We start from the raw sequence: 14,065 nt of genomic DNA on the forward strand, positions 1-14,065 counted from the left end.
AGCAGTCTCTGTCCCCTCCACCTTAATTTTTGAGATTGTTTTTTCATTAAACCCAAAGCTTACTATCTTAGCTAGACTGACTGGCTAACAGAGGGATCCTCTTGTTTCTTTACCCTCCCAGGTTACAGATGCATACACTATTCTTTTTAAAGCTATGTCTGAACCCAAATCCAAATAAGTTCCATACATTGTGATTGTATGGTGGGCCTTTATATAATTATTAATAGTTTTTCAGGGCTGCATTTGATTCAGAGATAGGACATTTGCCTACTACATACACATGAGGCACTCAGTTGAGTGCCTGGCTTAAATGTTTTGTTCTTTAAGACAGGGTTTCTCTGCATAGCCCTGTCTATTCTGGAACTTGATCTGTAGACTCCTCAAGTAGACCCCTCTGGCCTTGAACTCATGGAGATCAACCTGCCTCTGAAATATATTTTTTTGTAATTTCTTTGATAAACTAGGGGTTTTATTGGATTCGGTGTTTTGTCTAGATATTTATGTTTTATTTTTGTATGTTTTGGAAAAGTACTCATCTGCAGTTGAAAAAAAAACAATCTAATACATAGTTTGAGAAGTACTTCACTTGATCTAGATTTTATTGATTGCAGACCAGTTGTATGTTGTCAGTTTATAAATTGGAAGTTCTATATGTTTATTGGTTTTGGTTTTGATTTTCCTCAGGCTCTTTGGCACAGGAAACCCAGGGCCCTTTATGTGTCAGACTGGTGCTTTGTTACTGAGCTCCAATCCCCGTAGCACTAGTTGCATAATCCACCCTGTCTTAGCTAGGGTCTTATTGCTGTGAACAGACACCATGACCAATTTAAGTTTTATAAAAGACAACATTTAATTGGGGCTGGCTTATAGGTTCAGAGGTTCACTCCATTGTCATTTGGCAGGAATATGGCAGCATTGCAGAATCCAGGCAGGCATGGTGCAAGAGGAACTGAGTTCTACAAAGGAAGCCAGGAATAGCCTGAGCATCCCCAGGCAGCTAGGAGAGGGTCTCCAAGCCCACTCTCAGAGGATACACTTCCTCCAACAAGGCCCACACCTAATAGTGCCACTCCCTGGGCTAAGCATATGCAAACCATCACATACTCTAATTGCCTGGTGGGCGCCTGCAGGGAAATGGGTAGGACTTTGGGTTTCCTAGACAAGGGAACCCATAATGCAAGCATTAAACCAAGTCTACAGCACATCCCTAGACCTAGAGACCTTATAATTTGATTGCTTCTGTCTGTTAAAACTGCTATAGACAGTGCTGTGTGCCTCATCAGAGTCAGAAAAATACCTGATTTCTCTCCCCTCTTTCTTTCCCTCCCTCCCTGACTTTAGTGAGACTTGTTCCTCAGCTTGGAGCCATTTAAATTCTGATATTATAATTCTCAAATTTCTGGAACAATCTACTGTTTATAAATTATTACTATGGAGGCAGAGGCAGGTGGATCTTTTTTGAGCTTAAAGCCAACCTGGTCTACATAAGCAAGTTCCAAGCCAGTCATGGCTACATAGTAGGTCCCTGTCTCAAACAGACAAAAAGAATTACAGTTTTTAGGAACTGTGGGATGATAGACAGCCCGTCAGATTGTTTACTTTGATGTTGCTTTAGGCATCACGGCCAGAAATACACTGTACCAGGGCTACATTATCTACCTTCGTCTTGTCAGTCAATGTATATGCACTTTTCACTGGGAGTTGTAGTAGTTTTACCACCATCTAGATAAATCCAAAATTATATTTAGTTTCACTTACCATGATTACATTTTTAAATCTTGTGTTAACGATTTTATAAAATATTTCTATTCCTCTGAACTGATTTTAAAAGTATATTAGTATATTTTTAAATGTCTATGTTTTTCTTGTTCAATCTGTATTACCTTTCTTGGAATCAGGTAACTTTCTTTGTTAATTTTATCATTTTCTTTGGGAGAGGGCTACATTTTGGGAAAATTTTAAAGTTTTTTTCTTTTTTAAGGGGAGGTTTTATTGGAATTATTTGCATGCTGGGGTGTTGACACAAATCTGTGATCTTGTCACTTAGAGGCTAAGGCAGAAAGATTGTTAATTCAAGCCCATCTTGACTATAAATTTCCAGGCAAGCTTGGTAAATAATACATAGAGAAACATTATCTCAAAACAGAAAAGGGAGGTTGGGCATGGTGGCACATATCTATAAACCTAGCAGTCAAGGAGGTAGAGGCAGGCAGATCTCTGTATTCAAGTCCAGCTTGGGCTCCACAGTGAGTTCTAGAACATCCAAGGCGTTGTAGTTACTTCTTAGCTCTGACTTACTTAAATCTTCATAACGAAAACGGTGTACAACATCTCTGTTTAGGTTTCTGAGGTAAGTGCTGAACTTAGAAGTGTGTATGTGAGTGTGCATATTGATTGACCATCTGTCTATAAAACATGCTTTGTCCTGAGAGACTTACTTGAGAACGTGAGCATGAAGCACTGCATGACAATGTAGCTTGTGCTAAGTGCTCTCTGGGTAGCTTAGATATGAAGAGTTAAACACAAAAGGAAGAAATAACTGTTAAAGAGGGGCCTCAAAGTAAAGCCAGGTTACAGTACCATAAGCTTTTAGAAATTGCATGTAATAAATTCAGGTCTACACCAAAAGCAACTCTACCAATTAACAATATCTAATGGGTATTTATAGCACATTTCACACAACACAATGTGTTTTAAAATGCACATTCTTTTCAAGTGCCTGAGGAACGCTGAAATAAATCATGTTCTTGGGGTGTAGTAGAGTTAAAACTAGAAACCTGCAGCAGAATAACAACTACTAAACATTTGACGATTAGATCACACACAAATAGCCCATGCCGATAGTGAAATGCTTAAATGAGAAAAGAGATCCCAAAATAACTAGGTAAGCGCCTACCTTAAGATTCCAGTACAAAGGGGGTGGGGGTAGCTAGAAAATAGAGCAAACTAAACCCAAAGGAAACAAAATAGTTAAGTAGTGAAATTAGGCGAACAATAGAAAAGTTAATGAAACAAAATGCTCTCTAGAGTTAATATAAATTCTAACAAAGGTTAGAATATATATATATATATATATGTGTATATATAGTCTTCCCCACAAGGTGACACCATTAATCCCAACACTATAGAGGCTGAGCAGGCCAGCCTGGTCTGCCCAATGAGTTTCAGATCAGTCAAAAATCCAAAGGGGTGGGTTTTAAAACAATACTTTTAAGTGGCATATTAGCAATCATCAGACATACAGTTTGCAAAGGTGGATATATAAATTAACACTAAACAATATTGTTAGTCATTGAAAAATGCATATTAAAACTGTACTAGTCTGGAGAAATGGCACTGTGGCTAAGAGTATTTGCTGTTCTTACGGATGACTCGGTTTTTGCTCTGTCACCCACTTACATAGTGGCTCACAGCTTGTCTTTAACTTCAGTTCCTGGGAATCAATACAGGCTGGAAAACGTATGCATAAAAAAACAATGTAAAAAACATTAAGGCCTGGAGAGATGGCTCAGGGGTTAAGAGCACTGACTGCTCTTCTAGAGGTCCTGAGTCCAATATCCAGCAACCACATGGTGGCTCACAACCATCTGTAATGCGATCTGATGCCCTCTTCTGGTTTCTGAAGACAACTACAGTGTACTTATATATAATAAATAATACATCTTTAAAAAAAAATAAAAAATTAAGCAAACCCATGGTGACCTATCCTTACACACCTGTGAGAATAAATTAGTGATAAGAAAAAAGTGCTGACAATGAATGGAGAAACTAAATCACTCTTCGTATTCCAGTATATATTTGCATTCATGTACTTTGCCTGGCACCACAGATGCCAAAAGCGTCAGCTAATCCCCTGGAACTGAAGTTAAGGATGGTTATGAACCACTATATAAATTCTGGGAACAAAGCAGGTTCTCTGATAGAGCAGCCAGTGTTCTTAACTGCTGAGCTCCTAGATTACTCTTACTTTGCTAATGTACATATAAAATGGAGCAATACTCTGGCAACTTGGTAGTAAAAACAAAAAATGAAAAGCTGCATTATATATTTCTGTTATAAAAAGTCTCCTGAGTCTGGCTGCCTTATAAAGAAAATAGACGTATTAGCTCACAGTTCTGGAGACTCAAGGTCATAACTCAGATCCCCACTCAGTTCTCCTAAGGCAAGTGATGTGAGCACACGTGAGTAAGTGAGCAGTCTTATTCCTTTTTTGTTTGTTATTTTTTGTGACTTAAGTTTTCAAAATAAGAGCCTGTGGGAACATTTCACACTCAAATAAAACGCTCTCCTCCTGGGCCCTTATAGGGTCATGTTCATCCTAATGCATTGTGTATTTAGTCCATTTCAATAGTCCTCCAAGGACTCAGAGTCATCTCTGACAGATGGCAAATACTTATTAAGCTACTAAAATCAAGTAGTTACATTCTTTACACAGTGGCACAGGGAAAACAATCCAAGAGGGGAAAAGTGGGTGATTAGCAAGGAAGGCTAAGTCTCAAACAGGTCCAAAACTCAGCAAGCAAACATTAATTCCTATAGCCACATGTCAGGTATTTGGAAACACAGTGACATGACGTAAGTACCAAAAATCTTGGTCGGTCCCATGACCTTGGCCCTGCTAGTCATGGTCCATACACCTTGTCTTGTAGGGTAGTGCTGCTTGCTCCCTGTGACCTTAGGTGTTTCATGCCTGGTATTTCCACATTTCTGCAGTTCCTACTGTTTCTCGAGTTTCACCTCCTTGCACCTTCCTTGAGAAAATCCTACAGGAATTAAACAGCCCTTCCAACTGTTGGCTGCCTTCTGGGCTATCCTTTGAAGTCTGGGCAGAAGCCTCTATGACCCTGTAAATTCTTAACATTCTGCATGCCTGTCAGGCCAGCTTCATGAGAATACCAAGGTAATGGAATTTTAACTTTTGCATTGAGGTTGAATCGAAAGACTCCTGAGACCATTTCAAGGCATCTTTCCTGCTGTCGTGATAAAGTACTTTTTTTTTTTTTTTAAATCCCGCCTCATTCAACTCCTGAGGCTTAGTGCAGGTGTGCACATCACAGTGCCCAGCTATTTACAGTCTTTAGTACCTTTTCTATTCCAAAGCCTTAACTTTTAGCCAAGGAGGGGCAAAAGTGTCCTCACTTGTTCCTCCTCTTGAGATGCTCACTAGGCCTTTCTGGTTGTGTATCTCCAGCAGTCAAACAGAGTCTTTGGTATATGAATTTTAGAAAGCTCCCTGGTTCGTCTGTGCCCAGGGACACAGCATAACAGCCATATGTAAGCTCTGTGCCCTTATTCTGCATCTTAGCAAGGGGCCTAGTTAGCACCTGTACCTGACCTCTCACTACTGGGACCTGAAACATTTCTTTCTTTCTTTCTTTCTTTTTTTTTTTTAAGATTTATTCATTTATTATATATAAGTACACCATAGCTGTCTTCAGATACACCAGAAGAGGGCATCGGATCTCTTTACAGATGGTTGTGAGCCACCATGTGGTTGCTGGGAATTGAACTCATGACCTCTGGAAGAGCAGTCAGGTGCTCTTAACTGCTGAGCCATCTCTCCAGCCCGAAACATTTCTTTATATTTGTTAAAGTTGGTTCGTTATAGGATGACATGGCCTCTTTCATCAAGTGGGATAATACCACTTTGAGGAAAATAAGTTTGGACCCTCATTATCAACTTTGCCTCCTACCTTCATCCTTAGAAGATTTCTCTGTGTGATATTTGGTATTCTGGAGGAAAAAGTACCAATGGGATGTGGAGAAAGCAACTGAGAGATAATAAACAGTTATTCTAGAAGTTGATTTGCACTATTACGAGTCCAAGAAGTCTTACAACATGCTACCTCCAAACTGAAGAAGCAGGAGAGCTAATATCCAAAGGCCTGGAGAAAGGGCTACTGAAGGCTGGAGGAAAGGGTGGATATGTAAGCTCATGAAGAGAATACATTGGCCTTCCCCTTTTTTGTTCTGCGTAGACCTTTAACAGTATGGTACCTGCCCACCCTCAGAAGGTAGATCTTTGTCTACTTACCTAAGCACTTACCTTTCCTAGAACTAACTACATAGAAAGTAGATAATGCTTACAAGCTATCAAGACATTCTTTAGTCTAATTTTTCACATGTAACCATTCATGTGTGTATGTGTCTGTGCAATTGATACACATTACTACCACAGAGTATATATGAATTGGTGATTGGTATATGTATGTGTGTGAGGGGAAGCTTCATCTTTTTTTTTTTTTAAACATTTTATTTATTTATTATATATTATGATTACACTGTCGCTATCTTCAGACACACCAGAAGAGGGCATCAGACTCATTTCACATGGTTGTGAGCCACCATGTGGTTGCTGGGATTTGAACTCAGGACCTTGGGAAGAGCAGTCGGTACTCTTAACCACTGAGCCATCTCTCCAGCCCGGGAAGCTTCATCTTATCTAGAGACATAGCCTCTGGAATAAGTTCAAAACCTGTGCATATATAGTGACCCACTTAGTGTCTTAGTCCTAGAGCTGTGCTCTCACAGCTCAACAGAGAACCTTCTCTCTACTTGGTAAGGGATCATGAGTCCTTTCAGAACAGAGGTTCTTACCACACTCAATTCCGAACACACTTGTTTTTTCTGCACCTACTATGGCCAGCAACAACAACCAAAGCTGAAAAAAAAATCCCATATAGGCAGAAGAAGTAAAACAGTCCTAATTTTGGGTGAGCCTAGAATAGTACTTTATAATTTATTCTCACTATCTTCATCACAGCTATACTACCTTACAAATGGGTAAACTAAAACTCAGAGAAACAAAATATCTGTGATCCTGTGTTAACAGGGATCCATCTGGTCTTATTGTATATACCTTCCTCTCTTCTCCTAGTATATCTTTTTTTTTTTTTTTTCGGAGCTGGGGACTGAACCCAGGGCCTTGTGCTTGCTAGGCAAGCGCTCTACCACTGAGCTAAATCCCCAACCCCTAGTATATCTTATTCTTATTACAGACCAGGACACATGGTCCTAGAAGTCTTGAATTCATATGAGTGAAAATGATTGGCCTTGATTTGGACTGTCTTTTAAAATGGTCAACTTGGGAGCTCTGTTAATTTTCTCTCCCAAAGGAAAACCTGAAACTGTTAACTCCAGGAAGAGATTTAAGAATTGAACAAATGTAAAAGAGGAGGAAGAAATTTTGAGGCAGAAGAGGAGAAGGTAATGTGATACATGTGACTTAAAAAAGAAGAGAACCAGACAGAGTGGGCATGAGAGAGGACCAAGGAGAGAAGAACAAATGACACAGGATGGCTTAGTGTGAAAATGCCATAAGAAAACCTTGTTCTTGCATGCTAACTAAAAAAGCTGTATATCAAAGTAAATATTGCAAAATCTTTGGCAAAGATCTTTTTTTATTTGTTTTATGGTTTGATTTGTTTGGTTTGGTTTTTTGAGACAGGGTTTCTCTGTGTAGCTCTGGCTGCCCTGGAACTTGTTCTGTAGACCAGGCTGGCCTCAAACTCAGAGGTCTCTGCTCTTGCCTCCCAAGTGCTGGAAATAAATGCATCTCCCTCCCATTCTCCCCCACCACTTCCCTCTTCTCCCCCCCCCTTATCTGTGTATGCATTTTGATGTGAGTATGGATGTCAGAGGACAATTTGGGGGAGTTGATTCTCTCCTTTCACCATGGATTTTGGGGATTTCATTCAGATCACCAGGTTTGCACAGTAAGCACTTTTATGTGTTGAACTATCTTGCCAGCTCTAAAAATCTTAATGGTGCACAAGTGAGCACCTTCTATCTTCCTGTCTCTCACCTCACATTCTTCTCTAAGGCAAGCCATATGAACTAGACTTCCTCTTTTCCAATGTAGGTCAAAGAAATAAGAACCCCTCCTCCACAAAGCCAATCATAAAGCCCTAAAAGATCACTTTAATCTTCCTATCCTTTCTGTTTTGCAATCATTTTTGAAACCTCAATCCATCCCCAGTGACACACCTCCAGCTAGGCCACACCTCCTAATCCTTCCCAAATGGTTCTACCAATGGGAACCAAGTACTCAAATATATGAACCTATGATGGTCATTCTTATTCAAACCACTACATAACTCTTAAGTTACTTTCATCATAGAATGAGAAAACTACCATAGACCTAATCATAGAGTAACTCTTTGGGGCTGGTGAGATGGCTGAGCAGGTAAAGGCAAATGCTGTGTAAGCCTGGTGACAGGAGTTCAATCCCCAGAGCTCAAATAAAAGTGGAAGGAGAGAACAGACTCCACAAAATTGTCCTCTAGCCTCCACCTGTGCACTGTTCTATGTTCATACCTGCCCCCCACAAACACATCCACACACTAAAATTAAGTTTTAAATAAAATTTTAAATTCCCTGGCCTACTTTTATAGACAGTTGTAAGACTCTCATTTTAGAAAGGGCTACAGGGGGGTTGGGATTTAGCTCAGTGGTAGAGCGCTTGCCTAGCAAGTGCAAGGCCCTGAGTTCGGTTCCCAGTTCTGGAAAAAAAAAAAAAAAGAAAAAAGAATGTTTAGAAAGGGCTACAGGGAGGAATGTGATATAGAACAGATGAGAGGAACCTGAGTGAGCAGGCCTTCCTGGGTGTTGCCCTATAGTCGCTCAGAATTATATTATGCTCTTACTGTTTGTGGTGGTTAATCCTATCAACTTGATTGAATTGACATGTACCTAGAAAGTAAATCATATGTGCAGGTGACTGATGTACAGGGATGATTAACTGATGGACCCAAGATCTGCCCTGTAAGTGGACAGCACCATCTCATAAGCAGAGGACCAGATGTGAGTTGCTCTATTGTGGTGCACCCTCCTTACCATAGTGGACTAACCTCCAAAACAGTGAGCCAAATCCTTCCTGAGAGAACTGACTCCTGAATTGTGACCTCCACAGGGGTGCCAAGGGAATTCATACCCACATAACCACAACAAATAAATGTAATAAAAAATGAACATCCACCCTTTTCATTTAAAAAAATTATGTGTATGTCTGTGTACCACATCTGTTCCTTATGACTGCAGAGGTAAGAAAATATTGGATCCCCTGGAACTGGAGTTTTGGACAGTTGTGAGCTGCCATGTTGGTTCTGGAAATCAAACACAGGTCTACTCTCTACAGGAACAAGTGCCTACAACTGCTAAGCCATCTCTCCAGCCTTATTCACCTTTGCTTAAACTGCTTGTATCAAATATTTCATCACATCTACACAATTCAATCCCATTTCTACACAGCTATTAATGTATCATTGAATTCAAGCATTAAAATAGGTTTGGATCAAACCTGATTTTGGTCTTTGTTTTGAAGTCTCTTGTATCAAACTATGATCAAATAAAGTTGTGTTCTTCTCTTGTTAACCTAGTCTTTGGGATAGGGGTGTCTACTATGAGCCTTTATGGTGAGGAGAGAAAGGAGACCACCTTCTTGCCTCTACAGGGTTATGGGGTAGGAAATTAAATTGTTCAGTATACTCTCTCTAGCCTAATGTGGAAATGGGATAGTTATTTTTTTCATTTCCTAGATAAACCCTCAATCCACAAAAATCCTGGTCATACGGACAGGCATGCCTCCTCTGGAGAGTTTTGTGGGCTCCATCACCACTCTTAGCTCCATACTTCCCACCCTCTTCACTTCTGCCTTTATTCTAATAACTCCAAAGGAGAGAAAATAGAAATATTGAATACCAGCTTGCTTGGTACGTCTTGACTTTCATAACCTAAGTACATCAAAAAATAGAAGTGTTTTCTCACCCTAAGCAAAGTGTGCAAGGACTCAAAAACAGTATTGTTGGGATTGCTGGCTGAAGTCATGGAAACCAAGCTTGGGAACTGAAAGCAAGAGGTTGAGAGGCCTCAACTTAGGAAATGGATGGGATTCAGCCAACAAGATCACAACTGTGATATCCAACTCCCATCAGGAAAAGGCTAACCTTTTGCTGTCAAGTAGTGTCCACTACTGACTTCCTAAAGTTCCTCAAGGAATTGAATTCAAATCTTAGGATAGATCATCTCCTTCTCTGTGCATGGGTACCCCTACACAGTGACAAGGAAACCCTGAATCTGAAGCTTCAGAAGTGAGGCAGAAGTTTCCATTCATTAAGGTGTTGGAAAGGGTGTTTATAAAGGTTAGGGCGAAAAGTGAGAGCCAGAAATGGCAGATAACTACTCCGAGGACCACCTCATGGGCAAGAAGGAATAAAAACTGGAACCCAGGATCAATGACTTAGAAGGGTCCACATAATAGAGAAAAAGAACTGATTCCTGGAAGTTGTCCTCCTATCTTAACATATGTGCTGTAACACACACACACACACACACACACACACACACACACACACACAGAGAGAGAGAGAGAGAAAGAGAAAGAGAAAGAGAGAGTTAAATAATTTAAGAATAAAAATAGCCCATAATGTATGCTCCCTCCAAATCCACAAAACAATCTTTTCTGTTTAACTTGAGTAGTTTCAGAGAATGTGGTGTTTCTTTTTAGAAAGAAAACATTAAGCAAATCCTATATACTGGGGAATAAAGTTAGACTGAGTAGGAAGTTTGAATAATGCCTGCTGTATAAAGTAGAGGAGTTGAGGATGTCTTACAATTCTTTTCAAATTTCTTTAGTCATGCTGTGCTGGTTTGAAGGTCCCTCATAGGACTATATGTTTGAATGCTTGGTTCCCAGTTGGTGGAACTGTTTGGGCAAGATTAGGAGGTGTGGCCTTGTCGAGGAGGTGTGTAGATTCTGCTGTTTCAAATGCCAATACCATTCCCAGTTAGCTTTTTCTGTGGATCCAGACCGGCTCTCAAGCTATTGCTCTAGCTCCAGCACCGTGTCTGCCTGCTGTATACTTACCCGCTGAAAATGTAAGCCACCAATGAACTCTTGTATAAATTGTCACAGGTAGAAAAGTAAGACACACTGTATTTGAGGCAGCTAGTTGAGTGTCTCTCAGATCCAGTTTTAGCTACTCCATCATGTCAGTTCATGTTACATTGAGCATCTGCAGAGAGTCAAGCTGTACTTCTTCAAAAATAGACTAAGGGGCCAACAAAATGGTTCATAGGACAAAGGTGCTTTTTTACACTAAGCGTGATGGCATGTGAATCCACATGGTAGAGGCAGAGAACTGACTCCTGTATTTCCAGCCTCAGGGAATCTGATACCCTCCTATGGCCTCCTTGGGCATCTGTGTGTATGTAACACACACACACACACACACACACACACACACACACACACACACACACTTAAAATTAAAAGCAAATCTTTTTTTAAAATTTATTTATGTATTTTATATATGTACACTGTAGCTGTCTTCAGATACATGAGAAGAGGGCACCGGATCTCATTACAGATGGTTGTGAGCCACCATGTGGTTGTTGGGATTTGGGACTTGAACTCAGGACCTCTGGAAGAACAGTCGGTGCTCTTAACTGCTGAGCCATCTCTCCAGCCCAAAAAGCAAATCTTTTTTTTTTTTTTTTCGGAGCTGGGGACCGAACCCAGGGCCTTGCGCTCGCTAGGCAAGCGCTCTACCGCTGAGCTAAATCCCCAACCCCCCAAAAAGCAAATCTTAAGAAAGAAAAAACCACTTAGATTAGAGCTCACTGCAATGACCTCATTTTGACTTAATCACCTCCCTTGGTTACTTGATTAATTTGAGGCCATCCAGAAATACATGATACCCTGTGTCAAAGACAAAAGTACTAGGGGTTAAGTTTTTGAGATATCAATCCTCGGGCAGGAGTGCAGTTGGACACATAACAGGGTCTGTATCACTTCTGCTTGTACCCCATCATCCAGCACAGTGCTGGACTTGAGACTTGAGTCATACCCCTTGTATAAATTACATTCCCAACTCTCACTTTGCTCTTCCCCACAATCATATATTGTGTTAGAGGCAAAGAAAATCAAAAGGGCCCTCAGTGGGCACAGGAAATTTCATTGTCACAATCAAGTCACAGTTGGGAGCCCAATCAGTCAACTATAGTTGATTGGCTCTTCTGCCTTGGTTTGTTGACCACACTGATGGACTGCCGGGAAGGTTCTACTGACAGCTGATGGCTCACCCCAGTGGCCATCCTTAGAAGATGAGTCACAGATGAGCTGGTGGGAGGATGGATCTGGTCAGGTGTAGAAAAGCAGCTCAGGAATGAGTACTAGAAGCATACAAAACAACAAATGAGAGAGTGGGGGAGGGGAGGAGGAGAGGGAGAAAGACTGACCTGTGGAGGTCAGAGAACTGGCTGAGCCCTGTCTTTCCTTCCACCATATTGGTCCCAGAAACTGGACTCAGGTTTGCTAGCAGGTATATATTTACCCGATGAACTATCTCACTGGTCTTGAAAATGTTGTGTTTTTACTTATTTTATATGTATGGGTGTTCTGCCAGCATGTGTATGTGCATGTAGTGCCAGAAGGGCCCATAAGACGCACCTGGCCCCTCAACTGAACTTCAGTACTTTGGGGTACAGCAGATAGGTTCTGGGAATCAAACCCAAGTTCTCTTACAAGAGCAGCAAGTGCTCATAACAACTGAGCTGTTTCATCTCTCCAATACTGTTTGGGACGAAATTGTAATGATACAAGGGAAAAGTTAGATGAGGCAGTAAGACATGGCACAGATCCTCTGACTCAAGTAGTCCATGCAAATTGTCACTTACATGTCACAAGTTCAAAGGGGAGCCTGGATTGGTAAATATCTGAATCCTATTTTAACACAGTTTTGTTTTGTTTTAAAGAACCATAGGTAAAACGTCTATCTTCCTTTGTGTAAAAGTGCTTCTGAACCTGTGAGTCGTGACTCCTTTGAAGGGGGGGGGGGGGAGTGTCGAGCAATCATTCCACAGTGGTCGAATATCATATAACTTGCTTATCAGATGTTTACAATTCATAACAGTAGCAAAATTACAGTTATGAAGTAGCAATGAAAATAATTTTATGATTGGGGGTCACCACAACACGAGGATTATTATTATTAATTATATTATTAGTATTAAAGGATCGCAGCATTAGGAGGGTTGAGAGCCACTGGGTTAAAGCATTTGTTACTTTTACAGTCGGGAAAGGAGGCAAACTTTTTTAAAGCCGCTGTTTACCAATGAAATTCTGAGCTCTCAGCGAAAGCGCCAGAGGTGCTTCTGCTCCCAGCTCTAAGTCCTGGATCTCTCTTCCTCCCTGGGGCTGTCTGACCGGCTTCTGAGGAGCTATCACGTCCCTGTGGCTACTGCAAGAGTCAAGCGTAGCCAAGTAAATCACAGCTCCTGGCGAGAGGTGGAAGGTCAGGGGTGGAGCCCAACTTTCTTCTGTCCGGGAGCGAGATTTGGGCTGCACTGCGTGCCTGAAGCCCTCGTCCTTCTTCAGGCCATTGCGGCCACCGCCCAGTCCGCAGCTCAGGGTCTAATGCAAAGTGCCGTGTCATTGGGAAAGCTGGTGGCGGGGCATTGAATTACAGTTCCATGGAGCTGGAGTACAACTGCGGGGGTGGGAAATGAACAGAAGCCCCTGTTCTCGCAACGCACTCTGACTAGCAGGGTGAGGCCGTCCGGAGGCGGGGTCCTAGCCTAGCCCACTGGGGCCGCTTGGACTAGCCTGTTCCTCTTCAGGACAACACCTGTGAGCCGGCAGCCATTCATCCAAGTCGGCCTCCCTCCTTGAGGGGGCCCCTCCGCCTGCGCCTTGACCCTGCCTCTCCAGTTTCGCGATGCTGCGAGTCTTCATTCTCTTTGCGGAGAATGTCCACACCCCGGACTCCGACATCAGCGATGCTTACTGCTCCGCGGTGTTTGCAGGTAGGACCGCCGGGGAGTTCTTGAAAGCCAGGAAAAAGACTGCCTAGCAATGTCAGACTAATGTTGGATATTGATATGACACAGAGGAAAGGGGTGGGGCACCACAGGGGAAACTGAGGCTGTGAGATAGAAGTGGCCCAACCGCGCTTCAGCTGGACCGGGTGAGGGCAGGGCTACTACTCCTTTCCTCTGGATCCCTTAAAAGATGTCTTTCCACTCTTGGCTGCACAAACCCTGTGTAGCAGGTCTCAGCTCCTCTCCC

The 14,065-nt window shown here is 41.8% G+C and overlaps 1 protein-coding gene across 9 annotated transcripts in view; it reads left to right on the top strand.

Annotated features, from left to right (window-relative positions):
* The first annotated feature begins 13,663 nt into the window (after window positions 1-13,663).
* Window positions 13,664-14,065, top strand: part of Dysf (dysferlin) — a 199,814-nt gene continuing 199,412 nt past the window's right edge. For all 9 annotated transcript variants that reach the window (XM_017592630.3, XM_006236765.5, XM_006236761.5 and 6 more), the window contains exon 1: window positions 13,664-13,803. In XM_017592630.3, the coding sequence (XP_017448119.1) occupies window positions 13,716-13,803 (88 nt within the window). In that variant the 5' untranslated portion in view covers window positions 13,664-13,715. The remainder of the gene's footprint in view (window positions 13,804-14,065) is intronic.

The sequence above is a fragment of the Rattus norvegicus genome, chromosome 4 (assembly GCF_036323735.1).
Source record: "Rattus norvegicus strain BN/NHsdMcwi chromosome 4, GRCr8, whole genome shotgun sequence".
Classification (NCBI taxonomy): domain Eukaryota; kingdom Metazoa; phylum Chordata; class Mammalia; order Rodentia; family Muridae; genus Rattus; species Rattus norvegicus.